Source organism: Rhipicephalus microplus, chromosome 7 (genome assembly GCF_043290135.1).
Source record: "Rhipicephalus microplus isolate Deutch F79 chromosome 7, USDA_Rmic, whole genome shotgun sequence".
Lineage (NCBI taxonomy): Eukaryota > Metazoa > Arthropoda > Arachnida > Ixodida > Ixodidae > Rhipicephalus > Rhipicephalus microplus.
This window is the reverse complement of record NC_134706.1, coordinates 82,858,429-82,874,136: the sequence shown is the minus strand read 5'-3', so window position 1 is coordinate 82,874,136 and position 15,708 is coordinate 82,858,429. Positions and strand designations below refer to the sequence as shown.

Sequence of the window (15,708 nt, the reverse complement as noted above, 5' to 3'; positions counted from 1 at the left end):
AATGACCCCAGAGGCACTCCTGTTTGAGCTGTTCTCTTCGACGAGCATAAACCTTTTTTTTCACTCTACATAGCCCCACCGCGGTGGTCTAGTGGCTAAGGTACTCGGCTACTGACCCGCAGGTCGCGGGTTTGAATCCCGGCTGCGGAGGCTGAATTTCCAATGGAGGCGGAAATGTTGTAGGCCCGTGTGCTCAGACTTGGGTGCACGTTAAAGAACCCCAGGTGCTTGAAATTTCCGGAGCCCTTCACTATGGCGTCTCTCATAATCATATAGTGGTTTTGGGACGTCAAACCCCACATATCAATCAATCAATCAATGTTCACTCTACGTACCCCCCCCAATACCAGTTGGACAAACATGGCTTTCAGTCTTTTATTGATGAATTGCCAGAACCATACCTCGTTCGTGCGATTTCAATGCACGCAGCAGCCTGTGGGGATATCCTCGCAGTGATGTCCGAAGCTGTACAATTCAGGAGTTTCTGTTGTCCAGTAGTGCATGTCTGCTCAATAAGAAGGAGAGAGAGAGAGGAAACTTTATTAGAACTTGGCCGGCAGCTTGGTCTTGGTGGCCTCAGATGGCGGCGCTGAGTCCCTGAACTCGGGCGGCATCTTCGGCCTGCCGGACAGCCCGGAGCTGGTCGTTGAGCTCCGAGCTTCTGAGCGCCGCCTCCCAGCGGCGGCGTCGCCGACGGATAAGGTCCCCCGCGGCTCCCGCAGACGGGTCGGCGGCGGGAACGAGTGAGCTCGAGGCTTCCTGTTGCCTGGTATTGGCAGCCGCCATAGGCGCATCGCGAACGGCGGCCGTTTCTCGACCATTGTTATCGGCGCATTCCCAGAGCATGTGGCGCAGCGTTGCTCTGTGCCCGCATGCTTTACATAGATCGGTAATGTGTAAGTGCGGGTAGCAGTGGCGTAAGACGACCGGGCTGGGGTAAGAGTGGGTTTGTAGTAAGCGATAGCTTACGGCATCGTGTCTGTTTAATTTGTCATGCGGTGGCGGGAACTTTCGCCTTTCCAGTCTGTAGTGTTGCGTAATATCTCGGAACGTGATGAGACGATCACCCCACGACCATTGTGGTCTGTGTTGTCGCTGCTTGTCTGTCAAAGTGTCTCGATCCGGCGGATCAGAAGCCCCGTTCTCGGGAGCGGAGGCGGCGGCCACGGAATGTGCCGCGGCTCGGCGAGTGAGACCTCGAGCCGCGGCGTGGGCCGCCTCGTTGCCCGGAAGCGGGACATCGGTGTGTGCCGGAGTCCAAAGGAGGAAGACTGTTAAATTTTGTTGTGGCGATCGCGACGCTGAGTCACCATCACCGCACATCTTAAGGATGCGGGCCGCTTCCCGCGAGACGCGGCCGCGCGCGAAGCCGCGGATTGCTGCCTGCGAGTCGCTGATTACGATCGTAGCGTTCGGCACCGTGGCGATTGCTAGGGCTATCGCAGCTTCTTCGGCCGCCTCCGTATGTCCCGTGGTCACCGTGGCGCTCGTGAGGCATTTGCCCGCACGGTCAACGACCGCAGCGGCGTGTGCGTGTCTCCCGTCCCCATATCTCGCGGCATCTACGTACACAACTTCGTCGCTAGCGCCGTACTTCTTTTGAAGGTCACTAGCTCGCTGGTTACGGCGCCCGACGTGGTGCGTCGGGTGCATATTCTTAGGAAGCGGCGGAACAATTAGGCGGTCGCGAACCGAGGCAGGAACATCCGCTTTTTCTCCCTGCTGAGTGTGGTACCGGATGCCAAGTGACTCGAGGATGTGTCGACCCGTCTTAGACCCCGACAAGCGTTCGTTTTGCGAAACGAGATGGGCCTCAATTAACTCGTCGAGTGAGTTGTGCAGTCCAAGTTCTGGTAACTTTTCAGTGCTCGCATTCAGTGGAACTCCAATTGCTCTCTTGAAAGCCTTTCGTATTATACATTCGATCTTGTTTTTTTCTGAGCCTAGCAATTTGAGGTAGGGGGCAACGTATGTTATACGGCTTATTGCGTACGCCTGCACTAGACGGATTGCGCAGTGTTCGCGCATACCAGTACGTCTGTTCGTGATACGACGTAGGAGTCGGATCGTGTCGTCTACCGAACGACGTAGTCTTCGCACCGTCTCACCATTATGGCCGTTTGCCTGCAGGTGTAACCCCAGAATTCTAATTTTGTCTACGTGTGGAATGGGAGTGCCATCTGCCAATAGAACTCTTATTTTGTAGCACTCCCTTTCCTCGTTGCGCGGGGTTTTGCGACCTCTACTTGTAGGTTTGTAGATTAGAAGTTCCGACTTGGTTGCCGAGCATTCGAGGCCCGTTCCTCGCAAGTACTCCTGAACTTCGTCTACACCTGCCTGGAGCGTACGCTCGACGTGACCATCACAACCTCCACCGGGAACCCAGAGGGTGATGTCATCCGCGTAGATACTGTGATACAATCTTTGTATGCCTAATATTTTCTCGGGTAGCCCCAATAGAACTAAATAAAGAGTAATGGCGAAATTACGGAGCCTTGTGGCGTGCCCCTCGAGCCCATCTCAAATTCTTGCAGTTCCACATCTCCAACGACGACGCGTACGCGTCTGCCGGCAAGGAAGTCATGTATGTAATTATATGTTTTTTGTCCTAGTCCTAATGTTTGAACTCTGTTTAAAATTGCTTCATGTTTAACGCTGTCGAAGGTCTTTTTAATATCTAGGCCAAGGATCGCCTTGGTTGAGCTGGTAATGTCATCAACAATGTGGTGCTTCAGCTGAAGCAACGCGTCTTGTGCGGAGAGATTGCGGCGGAATCCTAGCATGGTGTGCGGAAATACATCACGGACTTCGAGAAAGTCAGTCACGCGTTTGAGGACTGCGTGCTCCAGAACTTTTCCTACACAAGACGTGAGCGAAATTGGCCTTAGATTATCAAGCGCAACCTGCTTGCCCGGTTTAGGAATCATGATAACTCGAGCTCTTTTCCACGCTTCAGGAAGGGAACCGCGTTGCCAGCACTCGTTGATATAAGTCACAAATCGGGAGATTGACTCGTCATCTAAGTTGCGGAGAGCCTTGTTCGAAACCCGGTCCAGGCCGGGCGCCGATCGGGTGTTTAGTTCAAAAAGGACTGCCCGAATTTCCGCTTCGCTAAATTCGGCGTCTAGTTGCTCATTAGCAACGCCGTCATAATCTGGGTGTTGGACGCTCTCTGCCGACTTAAAGTAACGGTCACGTATTGCACCGAGCAGGTCATCGCCTTTATGATCGTTCACAAGTCTCCGAGTTTTATGGCCTTGAGCGGCACGAGTATCTTCCGGATCCAATAGGTGCCGGAAAAGGCGCCAAGCACTCGCCCCGCGCATCTGTCGCTCGAGGCCGTTGCACAGGTCTTCCCATTGTGACCTACAGATTTGGAACGCATGTTCCTCAATTTCTCTGTCTAACCGTGCTATGCGTTTCCTCAACGCCCGGTTATGTCTTTGGCGTTTCCACCTCTTGAGTAGGGCTTGCTTTGCTTCCCACATGTGTAGGAGCCTGCTGTCGATTACTTCGAGCTTCGCTTCGGGCGGGATGTGGCACGTTACCGCGTCTACGTCCCGATTGAGCGTCGCGGTCCACTCGTCTATATCCGTGATCGGCTTGTCGCCCCGCCCGCCTTCTGCTCTCTTTTTGCGGAACGCGTCCCACTGCACTAATTTGAGTTTACGGCCTGTGCTTTCAGAGTATGTTCTACGAACGCTCGGGCCCGTGTCTACCGTAATCTCTATCAGAGAGTGGTCACTCCCTAAGTCCTCCTGCGTGTTTTGCCAAGACGCCGCTGTGACATTCGACACGAACGCGAGGTCCGGTAGCGTGTCTGCGCTCACGCTGTTACCCCGGCGCGTCGGATCGGCGGGGTTCGCGATCAGTTCAAGCCGTTGGTCTTGCGAGTCTTCCCAAAGGTGTTTGCCCTTGGGCGTTTCACGCGTGTATCCCCAGGCCCCATGGGGCGCATTAAAATCACCCGCAACTAGCAGAGGTGCGCCGTTGGCGGCCGTGCTTGCTCTCCGGAGCATCTCCCCAAATCGGTGCTGTAGCGTGGGTTTACTGTAGACGTTAAGTACAAACAGGCCTTGGCCGCGCTTAGGAATTAATTCTACAAAAACATGCGGTATCCTTACGCACTCAAGTTCGCGCTGCGCCACCGTAATGTTACGTCTAACTAGCACGGCGGCGACCGGCGCCGGACGCGGCGGGGGCGACGGCAGCGACCGCGGTCACGCCGACGACGAGAGCGGATCGCCCCGCCCTCGGCGACCCGCGGCCGCCCCCGGCGTCCCCCCACGCGCCGAGCGCTGTGTAGCACGTTTTTCTTTCCGCCTGTTGTCCGCCGCGGCCGCATTTATGGCTTTGTAACCAGCTACTTTTGCCCGATAATTTGTTTCCTGCAAAAGGATAATGTCCGGTTTCGTCTCACGGCTTCGAATAAATTGCTCGAGATTTCCCCGCTTCCTCCTATAGCCCCGGCAGTTCCACTGCCAGATCGTGTACTGTTGTTTGTGAGTGTTAGTGTGAGTGTGCGCGTGTCTAGCCATGGTGATGCTTGTGTTTAATTTAGCCCATCGCCGTCGAGGCGACTGGGGTGCGGCTGAATCTGCAGCTCGGCGTCTGGCAGCGTGTTCTGCTGCTGCTGATTCTGTTGCTGTCTAGCGTAGGGCTTACTCACCGTTCTAATCGGTCTGCCCGCAGATGGCGGGAGTCGCGCTTCAATGTTTTCTTCGCGCGCCGTGTGCGTGGTGAGCATTTGTGTCATTTGTTCAGAGAGCTTAGCTATCGCACTATTGAACATGTCATTCATCTGTGCCACCTGTTTAGCAAAACATTCATCGAGGCTGGTCTCGATAGTATCGATTTGTTTCTGTAGCTTATCATAACGGCCAAATCGCTGTGTGGATTCGTGCCTGGCAGGATCTAGTGCTATCCTTTTCGCGATACACGGGCGGTCTTCGCGTCCGCCTGCCCCCTCTCCCGAACTGCTCTCGTCATCCGTGTCCATCCCCGCCGCCTCGGGTCTCGACGGAGTCGAAGACCGAGGCGTCGGTGGTGGCGGCGCCGTCGACTGTTGCTGCGGTTGTTGCATTCGTGGAGCCTCTCCTTTCAATTTGGAATTTTCCGCTCTAAGGGCGGCGTTCTCGCGTTTCAGCTCTGAAATTATCAATTGCAATGGTCCTAGGCGTTGTTCTAGCGCTCGCTCTACCGCTAGCTTGAGCTCGCTCCCACCGCCGCCACCGACGGCGGGACCGCCAGGACGTCCCGCCGAAACAACGCCGCCGGCGCGAAAGGCGGCTACATCCGCCCATCTCACCTGCTGCCATGTGCCCATGGGTCCTTGTTGTGGCGGCTGCCGCCACGTCTGATGCTGCTGACTTTGTTGGGTGCCTTGGTTGACAGCTGCGGCGCCCGGAACGGCGCCACCGCGCGTCTTCGACATGCTTCTCGGCCTTGGTGTCCGGCTGCGAGAGCGGGACCGGGATTTACCGCCGCCGCCTCTCGCGTCTCGGCTTGTCGAGCGTCCTCTTCGGGTGGCGTTGGATGAATGACTGTCAAACGCCGGATAATGATTGTAGTAACTTCCGTTGCCTTCGGTGCTAATGCCGCTGTTGTAGATGCTGTCGGACGCTGCGGCAGCTTGCTCTTCTTCACGCCGCTTTCGCTCTAGGCGGCGACGCTTGACTATGTAAGGAGTCTTGTATCTCGCCTTGCAGACGCGGTCACCCGTGAGATGATCCTTGCCACACAGTTGACACCACGGCTCGCAGCGATGGTCAGACGGTGGGTTACTGCTTCCGCAGCCACGGCAAATCTTGTCGGCAGGGTTGGGACACATGTCGAAGCGATGGCCCAGCCTCCCGCACGCGTAGCACACGTCGATGTGCTTTCTGTAGAAGGAGCATCTCACAAGCATAGGTCCATAGTATACGTGTCTGGGAACATGGAAACCGTCGAACAATACGATGATGTTGTCCGTGGTGCCCATTCGCTTGGCATGCAGCACGCCGGGGTTGCGCTGCGTCACTAGGTTGTTAACGATGTCCTCTGGGCTCTCGTCTTTGGAAATGTTCCTAATCAGGCCCTTAGAAGTGTTCTCCGGGGCAGCCTGATAGGCGTTCGCCTCGAACTCTCGGTTCCCGATGCAAAGCTTGCTGATGGCTCCGTAGCGTTTGGCTCTGTCCGCGGACGGAGTGCTGAGCACCACGACATTCTGTTTAACGTTGAGGCAGATGCTGTCCTCTCTAGCCGCTTCTCTACCGATACCTGCCGCGTTACGAAGGCAGCAGTAAATGCGATCTATCTTGTATGCAGCCCCGTTGAATCCGCCGCGGGGGCGCACAATGATCCTGTAGTCATCGGGCGGTAGCTCTGGCATTCGGCTCGCCTTAGCGAGGTGCTGCAAGTAACGAGCACACTTCTTTTTATTCTGCGCCGCTGTGGCAGTATCCGGGGCAATCCCTGTAGTCTCCGCGGCAGCCGCCTGTTGCTGCGTCTCCGTCCTCTGGTCTTGCGCTGACTCGGACGCGCCGTCGGCCTGTTTCGTTCTCTTTACGCTGCACCATCCTGCTCCCTCGCCGAAATCTTCCGGCCGAATGTCCTCTCCTTCTACTTCTACGACATTCATTTAGCCCTGGCAAAGGTCTTGTACGCTGCCGTCGGGGATCGGGAGCTCCGAGGAGGTCCGGTGACACGTTAGGCTTGCAGGCCCCACCACCGCAGCGGCCGGCCTATGGCGTCGTGCGCAGAGACGCTGGACTTGGCGTTCTTGCTTTCGTGGTGGAATAAAAGGCGCCAATAAGTGGCCAAAAAGTGGTCCCACCTGGCAAAACTTGGTGTCAGGGAAGTCCTTGAAACTGCCGCCGATCGATGGTGAGAAGCGTTTTCCACGATAAATTCGACAATCCACCAAAAACATAGGAAAGTTGCGGAGCCGACGCGCAACACGTCCGCACTCCGTGGCCCCCTAGCGGTGTCCTCAATAAGAAGGAGCCCACATTTTTTGAGGCGAAGCTCTTTATAGCATGGGTCTGTCGCTCGTCCTCCGTATGTATGTATGTATGTATGTATGTATGTATGTATGTATGTATGTATGTATGTATGTATGTACGTATGTATGTATGTATGTATGTATGTATGTATGTATGTATGTATGTATGTATGTATGTATGTATGTATGTATTGTAAGACAGTAGCAGCGTTGGAGTCTCGACGGCGTTTATTAGGCCGAATCACCTGATCAACCCTTCGAACGAAGACGACGTTTTTTGTGATGATGATTATATACAGATGAAGAAGATGAAGGTCAAACGTTGTCAATATTGTGCTTACACTAATTTCTTCCTCGCATGGAAGCGGTCAATTAGGCCGCTGTTTATGACGGTGGTGTACGGCGCACGAATGGTTTTAAGCGCGACACGTGAACAACCTCCGTACCACGAAAACGGCCGTCGGGAGGCATGACAACGGGGGTTACTCGACAGTTAAAAGAAGACGTCTGCTCGACTATGGCGTAGGGGCCGATGAATTGTGAGTGAAACTTATCACACAGGCCGGGAAACCGCGTTGTGGTCCACAACAGTACTTCGTCTCCAGTATTGAAGTGAACTACGCGGTGGATGCCATCGTAGCGAGTCTTCCACTCTTGTTGGCTTGCCTGTGTATTGAGGTGGGCGCGTCGGCGACAATCGGTCAGGCGAGAGATTAAGTGCTCCCTCGATGACGATGACGAGTTCACAGGGACGTCAAAAAAGGAGATGTCGAGCAGAGATGTTGGTTGACGGCCATAGACGAGAAAGAATGAGAAATAGCCCGTGGTGTGCTGCGTAGCAGTATTGTACGCAAAAGTCACGAATGGCAGGATGGTATCCCAGTTGGTGTGGTCGGCGTTGATATACATAGATATCATGTCGGTCAAAGTTCGATGGAAGCACTCTGTAAGGCCGTTAGTCTGGGGATGGTAGCTCGATGTCGTCTTATGAATCGTATTACTTGCGTGGAGGACTTGTTCGAGTAGTTTCGAGAGAAACGCCTTGCCGCGATCGCTCAATAAGATGCGTGGTGCACCATGTCTTAGAAAGATTGCCTCCAGAAAAAATGTGGCAATGTCCTCTGCTGATCCTGAAGGAAGTGCAGCTGTTTCGGCGTAGCTTGTTAAGTGGTCAACTGCTGTGACAATCCAGCGCTTGCCGCTAGCTGATATTGGTAGCGGTCCGTAGAGGTCAATGCCAATGACATCGAAGGGAGCGTCAGGACACGGAAGAGGTTGTAGAAGACCGGCCGGGGAAGAAGTGGGTCGCTTGCGGCGTTGGCATAGCGAGCATGACGCAACATATCGCACTACGAAGTTGGGAAGGCCACGCCAGGCAAAACGACTGCGAATGCGTTCATAGGTTTTTTGAAAATCGAGATGACCAGCCTTGGGGTCATCGCGAAACGCCTCCAAAATCTGCGCCCTTAAGGAACGAGGAGCAACAGCAACCCAGCGCTGTCCTTCCGGGTGGAAGAAAAAGCAGTAAACGATTGAGTTTTCAGTCTTGATGTTCCGCAGCTGTCGATGGGCGCGGGCGTTGTGAAGACGAGAGGAGCCTTGAAGGCGCTGCATTATAGAGCGACAGTAAGTGTCGCTGCGTTCGTGGGATGCATACGTCTCGTTGCCGAAGGTAGAAAGAAAATTGACAGCGGCGAGTGAATGAACTGACGGAGACACTTTGATGGGTTCACTCACAGTTGGCGACAGGCCAGGAGTGCCGGATGAGGATTGTAAAGGACAGCGGCTAAGGACATCGGCATCGTTGTGTTTCTTGCCGGATTTGTAGATAACGTCAAACTCGTATTCTTGGAGACGAAGTATCCAGCGACCGCGACGTCCAGACAAATTCTTCATCGTCGACAGCCAGCACAAAGCGTGGTGGTCAGTGACGACGGTAAAGTGGCGGCCATGAAGATATTGTCGAAACTTCTGGATGGCCCAGACAACGGCGAGACACTCCTGCTTGGTGATGGTGTAGTTTTTCTCTGCTGCTGTGAGGGTGCGACTAGCGCATGTGATCACACGTTCGTCATAACGCTCTGTTCATTGCAGAAGTACAGCGCCGAGTTGTGTCCACTGGGGTCAGTATGGAGGAGAGTGGGTGCGGCGTTATCAAAATGACAAAGCACTGGCTCAAACGTGAGGGCACGTTTCAAGGTGTCAAAAGCCATTTCGCATTCGTCCGACCATACGTATGACGCTCCCGAAGAAAGGAGTTGATGAAGTGGCGCAGCAATGGTGGCTAAGTCTCGTATAAAGCGCCGGAAGTACGACGCAAGGCCAAGAAAGCTTCGGAGCTCTTTGACGCGTTGAGGCACCGGGAAGTGAAGAACGGCGGTGATCTTGTCGGGATCAGGCCGGATTCCATTTTTGCTGACGAGATGTCCGAGTACTTTAATACTTTGCTAGCAAAGTGGCACTTCTTGGTGTTGAGCTGAAGGCCAGCAGCTGCGAGACACGTTACAACTTCATCTAGGTGCTGCAAGTGCTGTTCGAATGTTGAAGAAAATATGACGATTTCGTTAAGGTAACATAGGCATGTTTTCCACTTAAGTCCCCGCAATACAGTGCCTATCAGTCGTTCAAACGTTGCTGGCGCATCGCAGAGGCCGAAAGGCATGACGTTAAATTCGTAAACTCTGTCGGGCAAAGGCAGTTTTTTCCTTGTCATCCTCGTGCATTGGAATTTGCCAATAACCGGAGCGCAGGTCAAGGCTCGAAAAATATTCCGCTCCTTGTAAGAAATCTAAGGCATCATCAATGCGAGGCAAGGGATATACGTCTTTTCTGGTTACTTTGTTTAATGCGCGGTAGTCAACGCAGAATCCCACCGAACCGTCTTTTCTTCTTACGAGAACGACAGGTGACAACCAAGGGCTTGAGAAAGGACGGATGATGTTTTGCTTGAGCATATGAGCAACGTGCTTGTCGATGATCTCACGTTCGCTGGAAGAAACACGGTATGGTCGACGACGGACAATAGAAGTTCCGTTGGTGTGTATGCGATGAGCCAGTGCAGAAGTCTGGCTTAGAGCAGTGGAATGTACGTCGAAAGAAAATTTGGGCTTAGACAACAACGCCAGTAGTTAGTCTGCTTGCGTGGGAGTGAGATCCGTGATGATGACATTGACGAGAGCCGTAGTAGGTGGAGCATCTGATGGTATTGAACGTGATTCCACCAGACTGGTATCCGAAGCCACTACAGAGATAGGTTGTGTGTCCACTCTGGAAACTACAACAGTGCCCTTGGTCAGCAGAATCGGCTCATTGGTGATATTCAGTATTGCGAGAAATGCGGTGCCGTTGGAGAAGCGGACCAGACTCGATGAAAGTGCAATCCCTTTGGATAGACAGCGGGCTGATGGACTGACTAGGATGCCACCATGATCAATGGAGTCAGACATAACCGTGATAACATGCTCGTGGTTATGTGGCACAAAGAAGTCATTGGCTGTTCGTAGGCAGTCTCGGGATAATTTCGGGGAAATATCATCGGTCTCTCGCATATGTATGAGTCGTTGTCGACAATAGATGCAAGCAGCAGCATCAGAAAGCAAATCCCATCCTGAAATAAGCATAAAAGCACAAAAAGCCAGCACGGCAAACTGAATATGACGCCGGATCCCATCAATGAAAACTCTAATGGTGCACTGTGCTGATGGCCGTATCTGCGAGTCATTTGCGCTACGTAAGATAGTGCCAGTATAAGGTGTGGTAACCTTACGTCAACGAGTACACAAATCCGCATGAATAACAAAAATAGCAACCCCCGTTCCACCAATGCATGAACTGGTACCCCTTCCGCATACACTAATAAGTTGGCTCGGCCCTCTGGAGGTCTTGGTGTTTGTTCAAGCGATGCAGCTTTCCCTCCCAAAACTGCACCAGCTAGTTTTCCTAGTGGTAGTCAGAAGTAAGTACAGCCGGTCTCAGAGGAGATGTTGAGCGTCATAGAGGTGAAGGAGACCGGTGGCGTCCGGGATAGCAGGGGCGAGGTGCGGCGAATGGAGAAGTCAGAGAGAAGGAACGTGTCGTAGGGCGTCGCTGGTACTGGTTCGGGGATGGCTCCGAATCCCTTTCGTAAACATCGTAGCCACGGCGTTCGTGCTGTTGGCGCTTGCGGCAAAATTTGGAAATATGGCCCCGAATGCCACAATAGTAACATATTGGGCGAGGTGAGCGCCAGGGGGCGTAGTGTGCTGGAGCTGTCATAGGCGCTGGTCCTGGCGCTGGGACAGGCGAGTGTGGTGCAAATGCTGCTACATTGGACTGCGCAGGAACAGGATGCGCGTGCTGAACTGAGGCAGGTGGCATGGCAGCGACTTGCGCATACGTTATGGGCGGCGTTGGTGGCACCGGAGTGTTCGATGGGAGAGCGCCAGCCATGGATGAGAGCTCCTCTTTGATGATATCGCACAGCTCAGCAGATTGAGAGTGAGGCCGAGGGGCAAGTGCACATGACAACCCTTGTGCTTGAAGTTCCTTGCGAATCAGAGTGCGAATCAGCGCGCGCAAATCCGCACCCGAGGAAGGCCGGCTGTCGCTGGCGTCTGGGTAGTCTGGGTGCAATCGAATGGCTTGGAGTTCATCGAGATGCTGACATGTCGTGATGACGTCCTCAACGGTGGTGGGGTTTTTAACAGCCAGAGCGTTAAACGCGACATGGCTTATCTCTTCGATGATGTGGCGAACACGATCAGCTTCTGTCATCGCCGAGTTCACGTGGTGGCAAAGGGCAAGGACGTCTTCAATGTACGAAGTGTACGTCTCCCCGGGATGTTGGGCACGCCCATCGAGCTTTCGTTTCGACACTTCGGAATGGATGTTTGGTTTTCCAAAAATCCTACGGACTTGTGGAGCAAAAGTACGCCAATCCGGGAAGCTGCTCTCGTGGTTAAAAAACCACGTTTTCACGACATCGGACAGATAGAAGGCGACGTTACGAAGTTTTTGAAGCTCATCCCATTGGTTATAAACACTGGTCATGTCGTATTCTTTTATCCATACCTCGACGTCATCACGTGGAAGACCACAAAAGATGGGTGGGTCGCGCTGCCGGGCGTTGACGATCCACGCAGGAATGGTTTGTTGGACAGGAATGCTGGGTGTTCCGGGCAGCCGTTCTTGAGCCATGACAGCGGACGGGGGAAGCAAGCGGTGACCCGAACGAAGCTCCAGGGGAACGTGATGTCGGAGAGGACTTGGGGATCGAAGCAGTCTCCACTACTTTGTAAGACAGTAGCAGCGTTGGAGTCTCGATGGCGTTTATTAGGCCGAATCGCCTGATCAACCCTTCGAACGAAGACGACGTTTTTTGTGATGATGATTATATACAGATGAAGAAGATGAAGGTCAAACGTTGTTAATATTGTACTTACAGTATGTATGTATGTATGTATGTATGTATGTATGTATGTATGTATGTATGTATGTGTGCGTGCATGTATGTATGTATGTATGTATGTATGTACGTACGTACGTACGTACGTAGCCACCGGTGGCACATATCCGCTCTAGAGCGCGTATGTGCTACAGGGGTGCGAGATAGGAGATGGCGGCACTTGGAGTGTTCACTAATTGGACGCACAGACGGACGAACACACGAACGAACAGACCGACTAGCAGACAGACGGATGGATGGATGGATGTGCGCAACGTACTGACGGATGGACGGACTCATGGACGGACGCATGGGCAGACGCACGTACGCATAGATTGACGCACAGATGGTCGCGCGGATGAACGGAAGCAAGAACGAACGGACGGACACAAGCACGGATGGGGCTGACGGACGCTTCGCCCCACTCATCCTCATTCACTGCGTGGATATGCTGTGATTTTTTAAAGCTTGCTAAAAAAATCATTCATCGATATATCTCAGCATTGTTTCACCCACCCTTTTACTCGAATTTAATTGGGACGTTATTAAAGACCCCTACGATAGTGACCATTTCCCCATATTCTTAAGCACAACAATATAAACGAATCTCCACCATTTGCTCCCAAGTGGAAGACTGAGGCAGCAGATTAGGAGCAGTTTAGAACTGTTACGAGAATCTCGTGAGATAAGATGTCGTTTTCAGAAATTGATGCTGCTGCTCAGTTTTTTACCTCTTTTATCATTGAGACTGCTTCGAAATGTATTGCTATATCAAATGGTATTGCTCTGAAACAGTGCGTACCGCGGTAGAACGAAGCTTGCCGGAAAGCTAGAAAAAAAAAGAAAGCATGTGGACTACTGCGCGATTCTTCTACTTCTGAGAATCTTGCTAACTTTTAACAAATTAGGTTTTAAGAATGACGAATACGCCGACAGGCAAGAAAGTAAAGCTGGCACAAGTTTTTATTGGAACTTACCTCTTATACAGATGAGGCTAAGGCCTGGAACAAGATAGATAAGATGCGAGGCCAAACAACACTCGTTTCTTATAGTAAACACTTATGGCAACAGCCTGAGAGGTCAAGCAAACTTACTGGGTGCACATTCTGAACGCTTGTCGAAGTCTGCGCACAACTTCTACACGTTCAAAAGATACCAAACAGCTATAGAAAATTAAAATTTGGAAAGAAAATGCGCCAAGAATTAGGCATTTACTGATAGATTCAACATAGCTGTGACGCGAGCAGTGCTAAACTGCTGCAATGAATCTGCACCATGCTCTGGCCATCTAATGTACCAAATGCTTGAGCACTTACCTCACGACACAAAGAACACCCTTCTCCTCTTCTATAACGCTGTATGGACTTCCGCCGAGATTCCGCCTACGTTGAAAGAGGCCATCGTAATCCTAGTCTTGAAAAAAGGAAAGAATCTATTCAGTCTATCTGGTTGCTGACCTATCGCACTAGCCAGTTGCTCATGTAAAGTCTTCGAAAAAATTGTAAACTACCGTTGAGTACATTTTCTCGAAAAACCTAATTTAGTAGACCCGAATCAGTACGGATTTGAGGGGGCCGATTCACAACCGACAACTCATTCACATAGAGCCTCAAATTCGGGACGCATTTGTCCGCAGACAATCCAAGTATTGTCTCGACACACTGAGGCCGGTTGCGAATAAGCATTAATATTGCGTTCGTTTCATTTAGTTTTATTCGCTCGTTTCATTCTGTCTATTTCATTGATTTGCATCTGTTACAGGCGGACGATGGCGACGAAACAAAGGACCGGATTGTTGGTTTGTGTTATAAGGGAATTTGCTACCCTACTGACCACGACAACGTAACTCACCTTTCTACACCAGTTGATGACACACTAGGAGACATATCTGACGACTTCGCATAAATAAACATATCTTGTGAAACATATTGCACAGACCATTTTCTGTGAGGTATCTCACGAAGACCTGAAAGACATCCTAACATTTTATCCGGCAGTAAATGAAGCTAGTGTACCTAAATGGATGAACTTAGTTTACATAGTGTAACTAGCGAACCCGTAAACACAGTGTGTGTAGATAAATTATTTCCATTAAAGCGTAGACTAAACTGCAGTTTACTTAGGCAATAGCATAATTCTCCAAAAGGCTGAGATTATACGTTCATTCACATAACACGTTTTCAGAGAGTGAAGTCAGCCATTCCATTGTACCGCTAAGGACTCTACTAACCTCCAAAATCCTATAACCGAAGTGCAGAAGATTGAGAGAAAAAGGGAGATAAATAGCACATTGAAATAATTGAGATTGCGAAAAGCTCATAATTATATTTATGTTTGGGCATCCCTATTGAATTATTGCAGATCTCTTGCAGATCTGTAGCCAAAATTGTGTGCATGTGGAGAGGGGGAGCACTTGCATGTGGTCTTGGTTAGTTCAGAAATACACCTATATTTAATAATTATGTTGAACAAAACATCTTCTCCATCACAATTTGAGAGAAGTTTAGGCGTTCCTTCCCCCTAATTTCCGAAAGGAAGGGTGGGCATTCCCCCTCCCCCCCCCCCTATGGTTACGGACGGACAACGCTACTAGATAAACTCAGTTTGGAAGCACCACCGGAGTGGCGGATCACGTGGCGGTCACGAGCACTAGTGGCGCTGCAGTTCGATCTCGCTCTAGCGACGCGGTGTGATCGGCAGCGGCGACGTGCAAGAAGCTACCACTATTGGTGTGCTCCATTCCCACGTCACTTCTCGGACTGTTTTATCTATCTATCTATTTATCTATCTATCTATCTATCTATCTATCTGTCTATCTGCCTATCTATCTATCTATTTATCTATGGCATGACATGACTGTATCAAGAACTTATGTGACTAGTCATAACATGAGAACCGTGACAAGGATGTCATGAATGTCCTGATTTACGTTTCATCATCCTTCAGCTCTTGAAGTGGTTTCGTTTACGTGGCGTGTTGCGAAACTCGTCTGGTATGACATGATTGGATGGCGAGCACAAGTGACGGACCCTAACATGAAAATCGTGACATGCGTGTCATGTATCAACATGACTACATGCCAAGCTCATGATGCGCTCGTGGATGTTTCGCTAGCGTCATATATACCAAATTTAGTATTACGGTACGTGAATAGATTGCGAAGGTATGTGACTGGGGCAAACATGATAATCATGAGGTGCGTGCCATGTAACAACATGACTACATGCCACACTCACGATGCGCTCGCAGCTGTTTCGCTAGCTTCACACATGCCAAATTTGGTATTAAGCGTCGTCAATAGATG

At 51.4% G+C, this 15,708-nt stretch overlaps 1 protein-coding gene across 1 annotated transcript in view; it reads left to right on the top strand.

Moving 5' to 3' along the window:
• Positions 1-14,332, top strand: part of LOC119180118 (uncharacterized) — a 51,656-nt gene extending 37,324 nt beyond the window's left edge. The window contains exon 5 of the mRNA XM_037431260.2: positions 14,166-14,332. Within this exon, the coding sequence (XP_037287157.2) occupies positions 14,166-14,309 (144 nt within the window). The 3' untranslated portion in view covers positions 14,310-14,332. The remainder of the gene's footprint in view (positions 1-14,165) is intronic.
• The last annotated feature ends 1,376 nt before the right edge of the window (positions 14,333-15,708 follow it).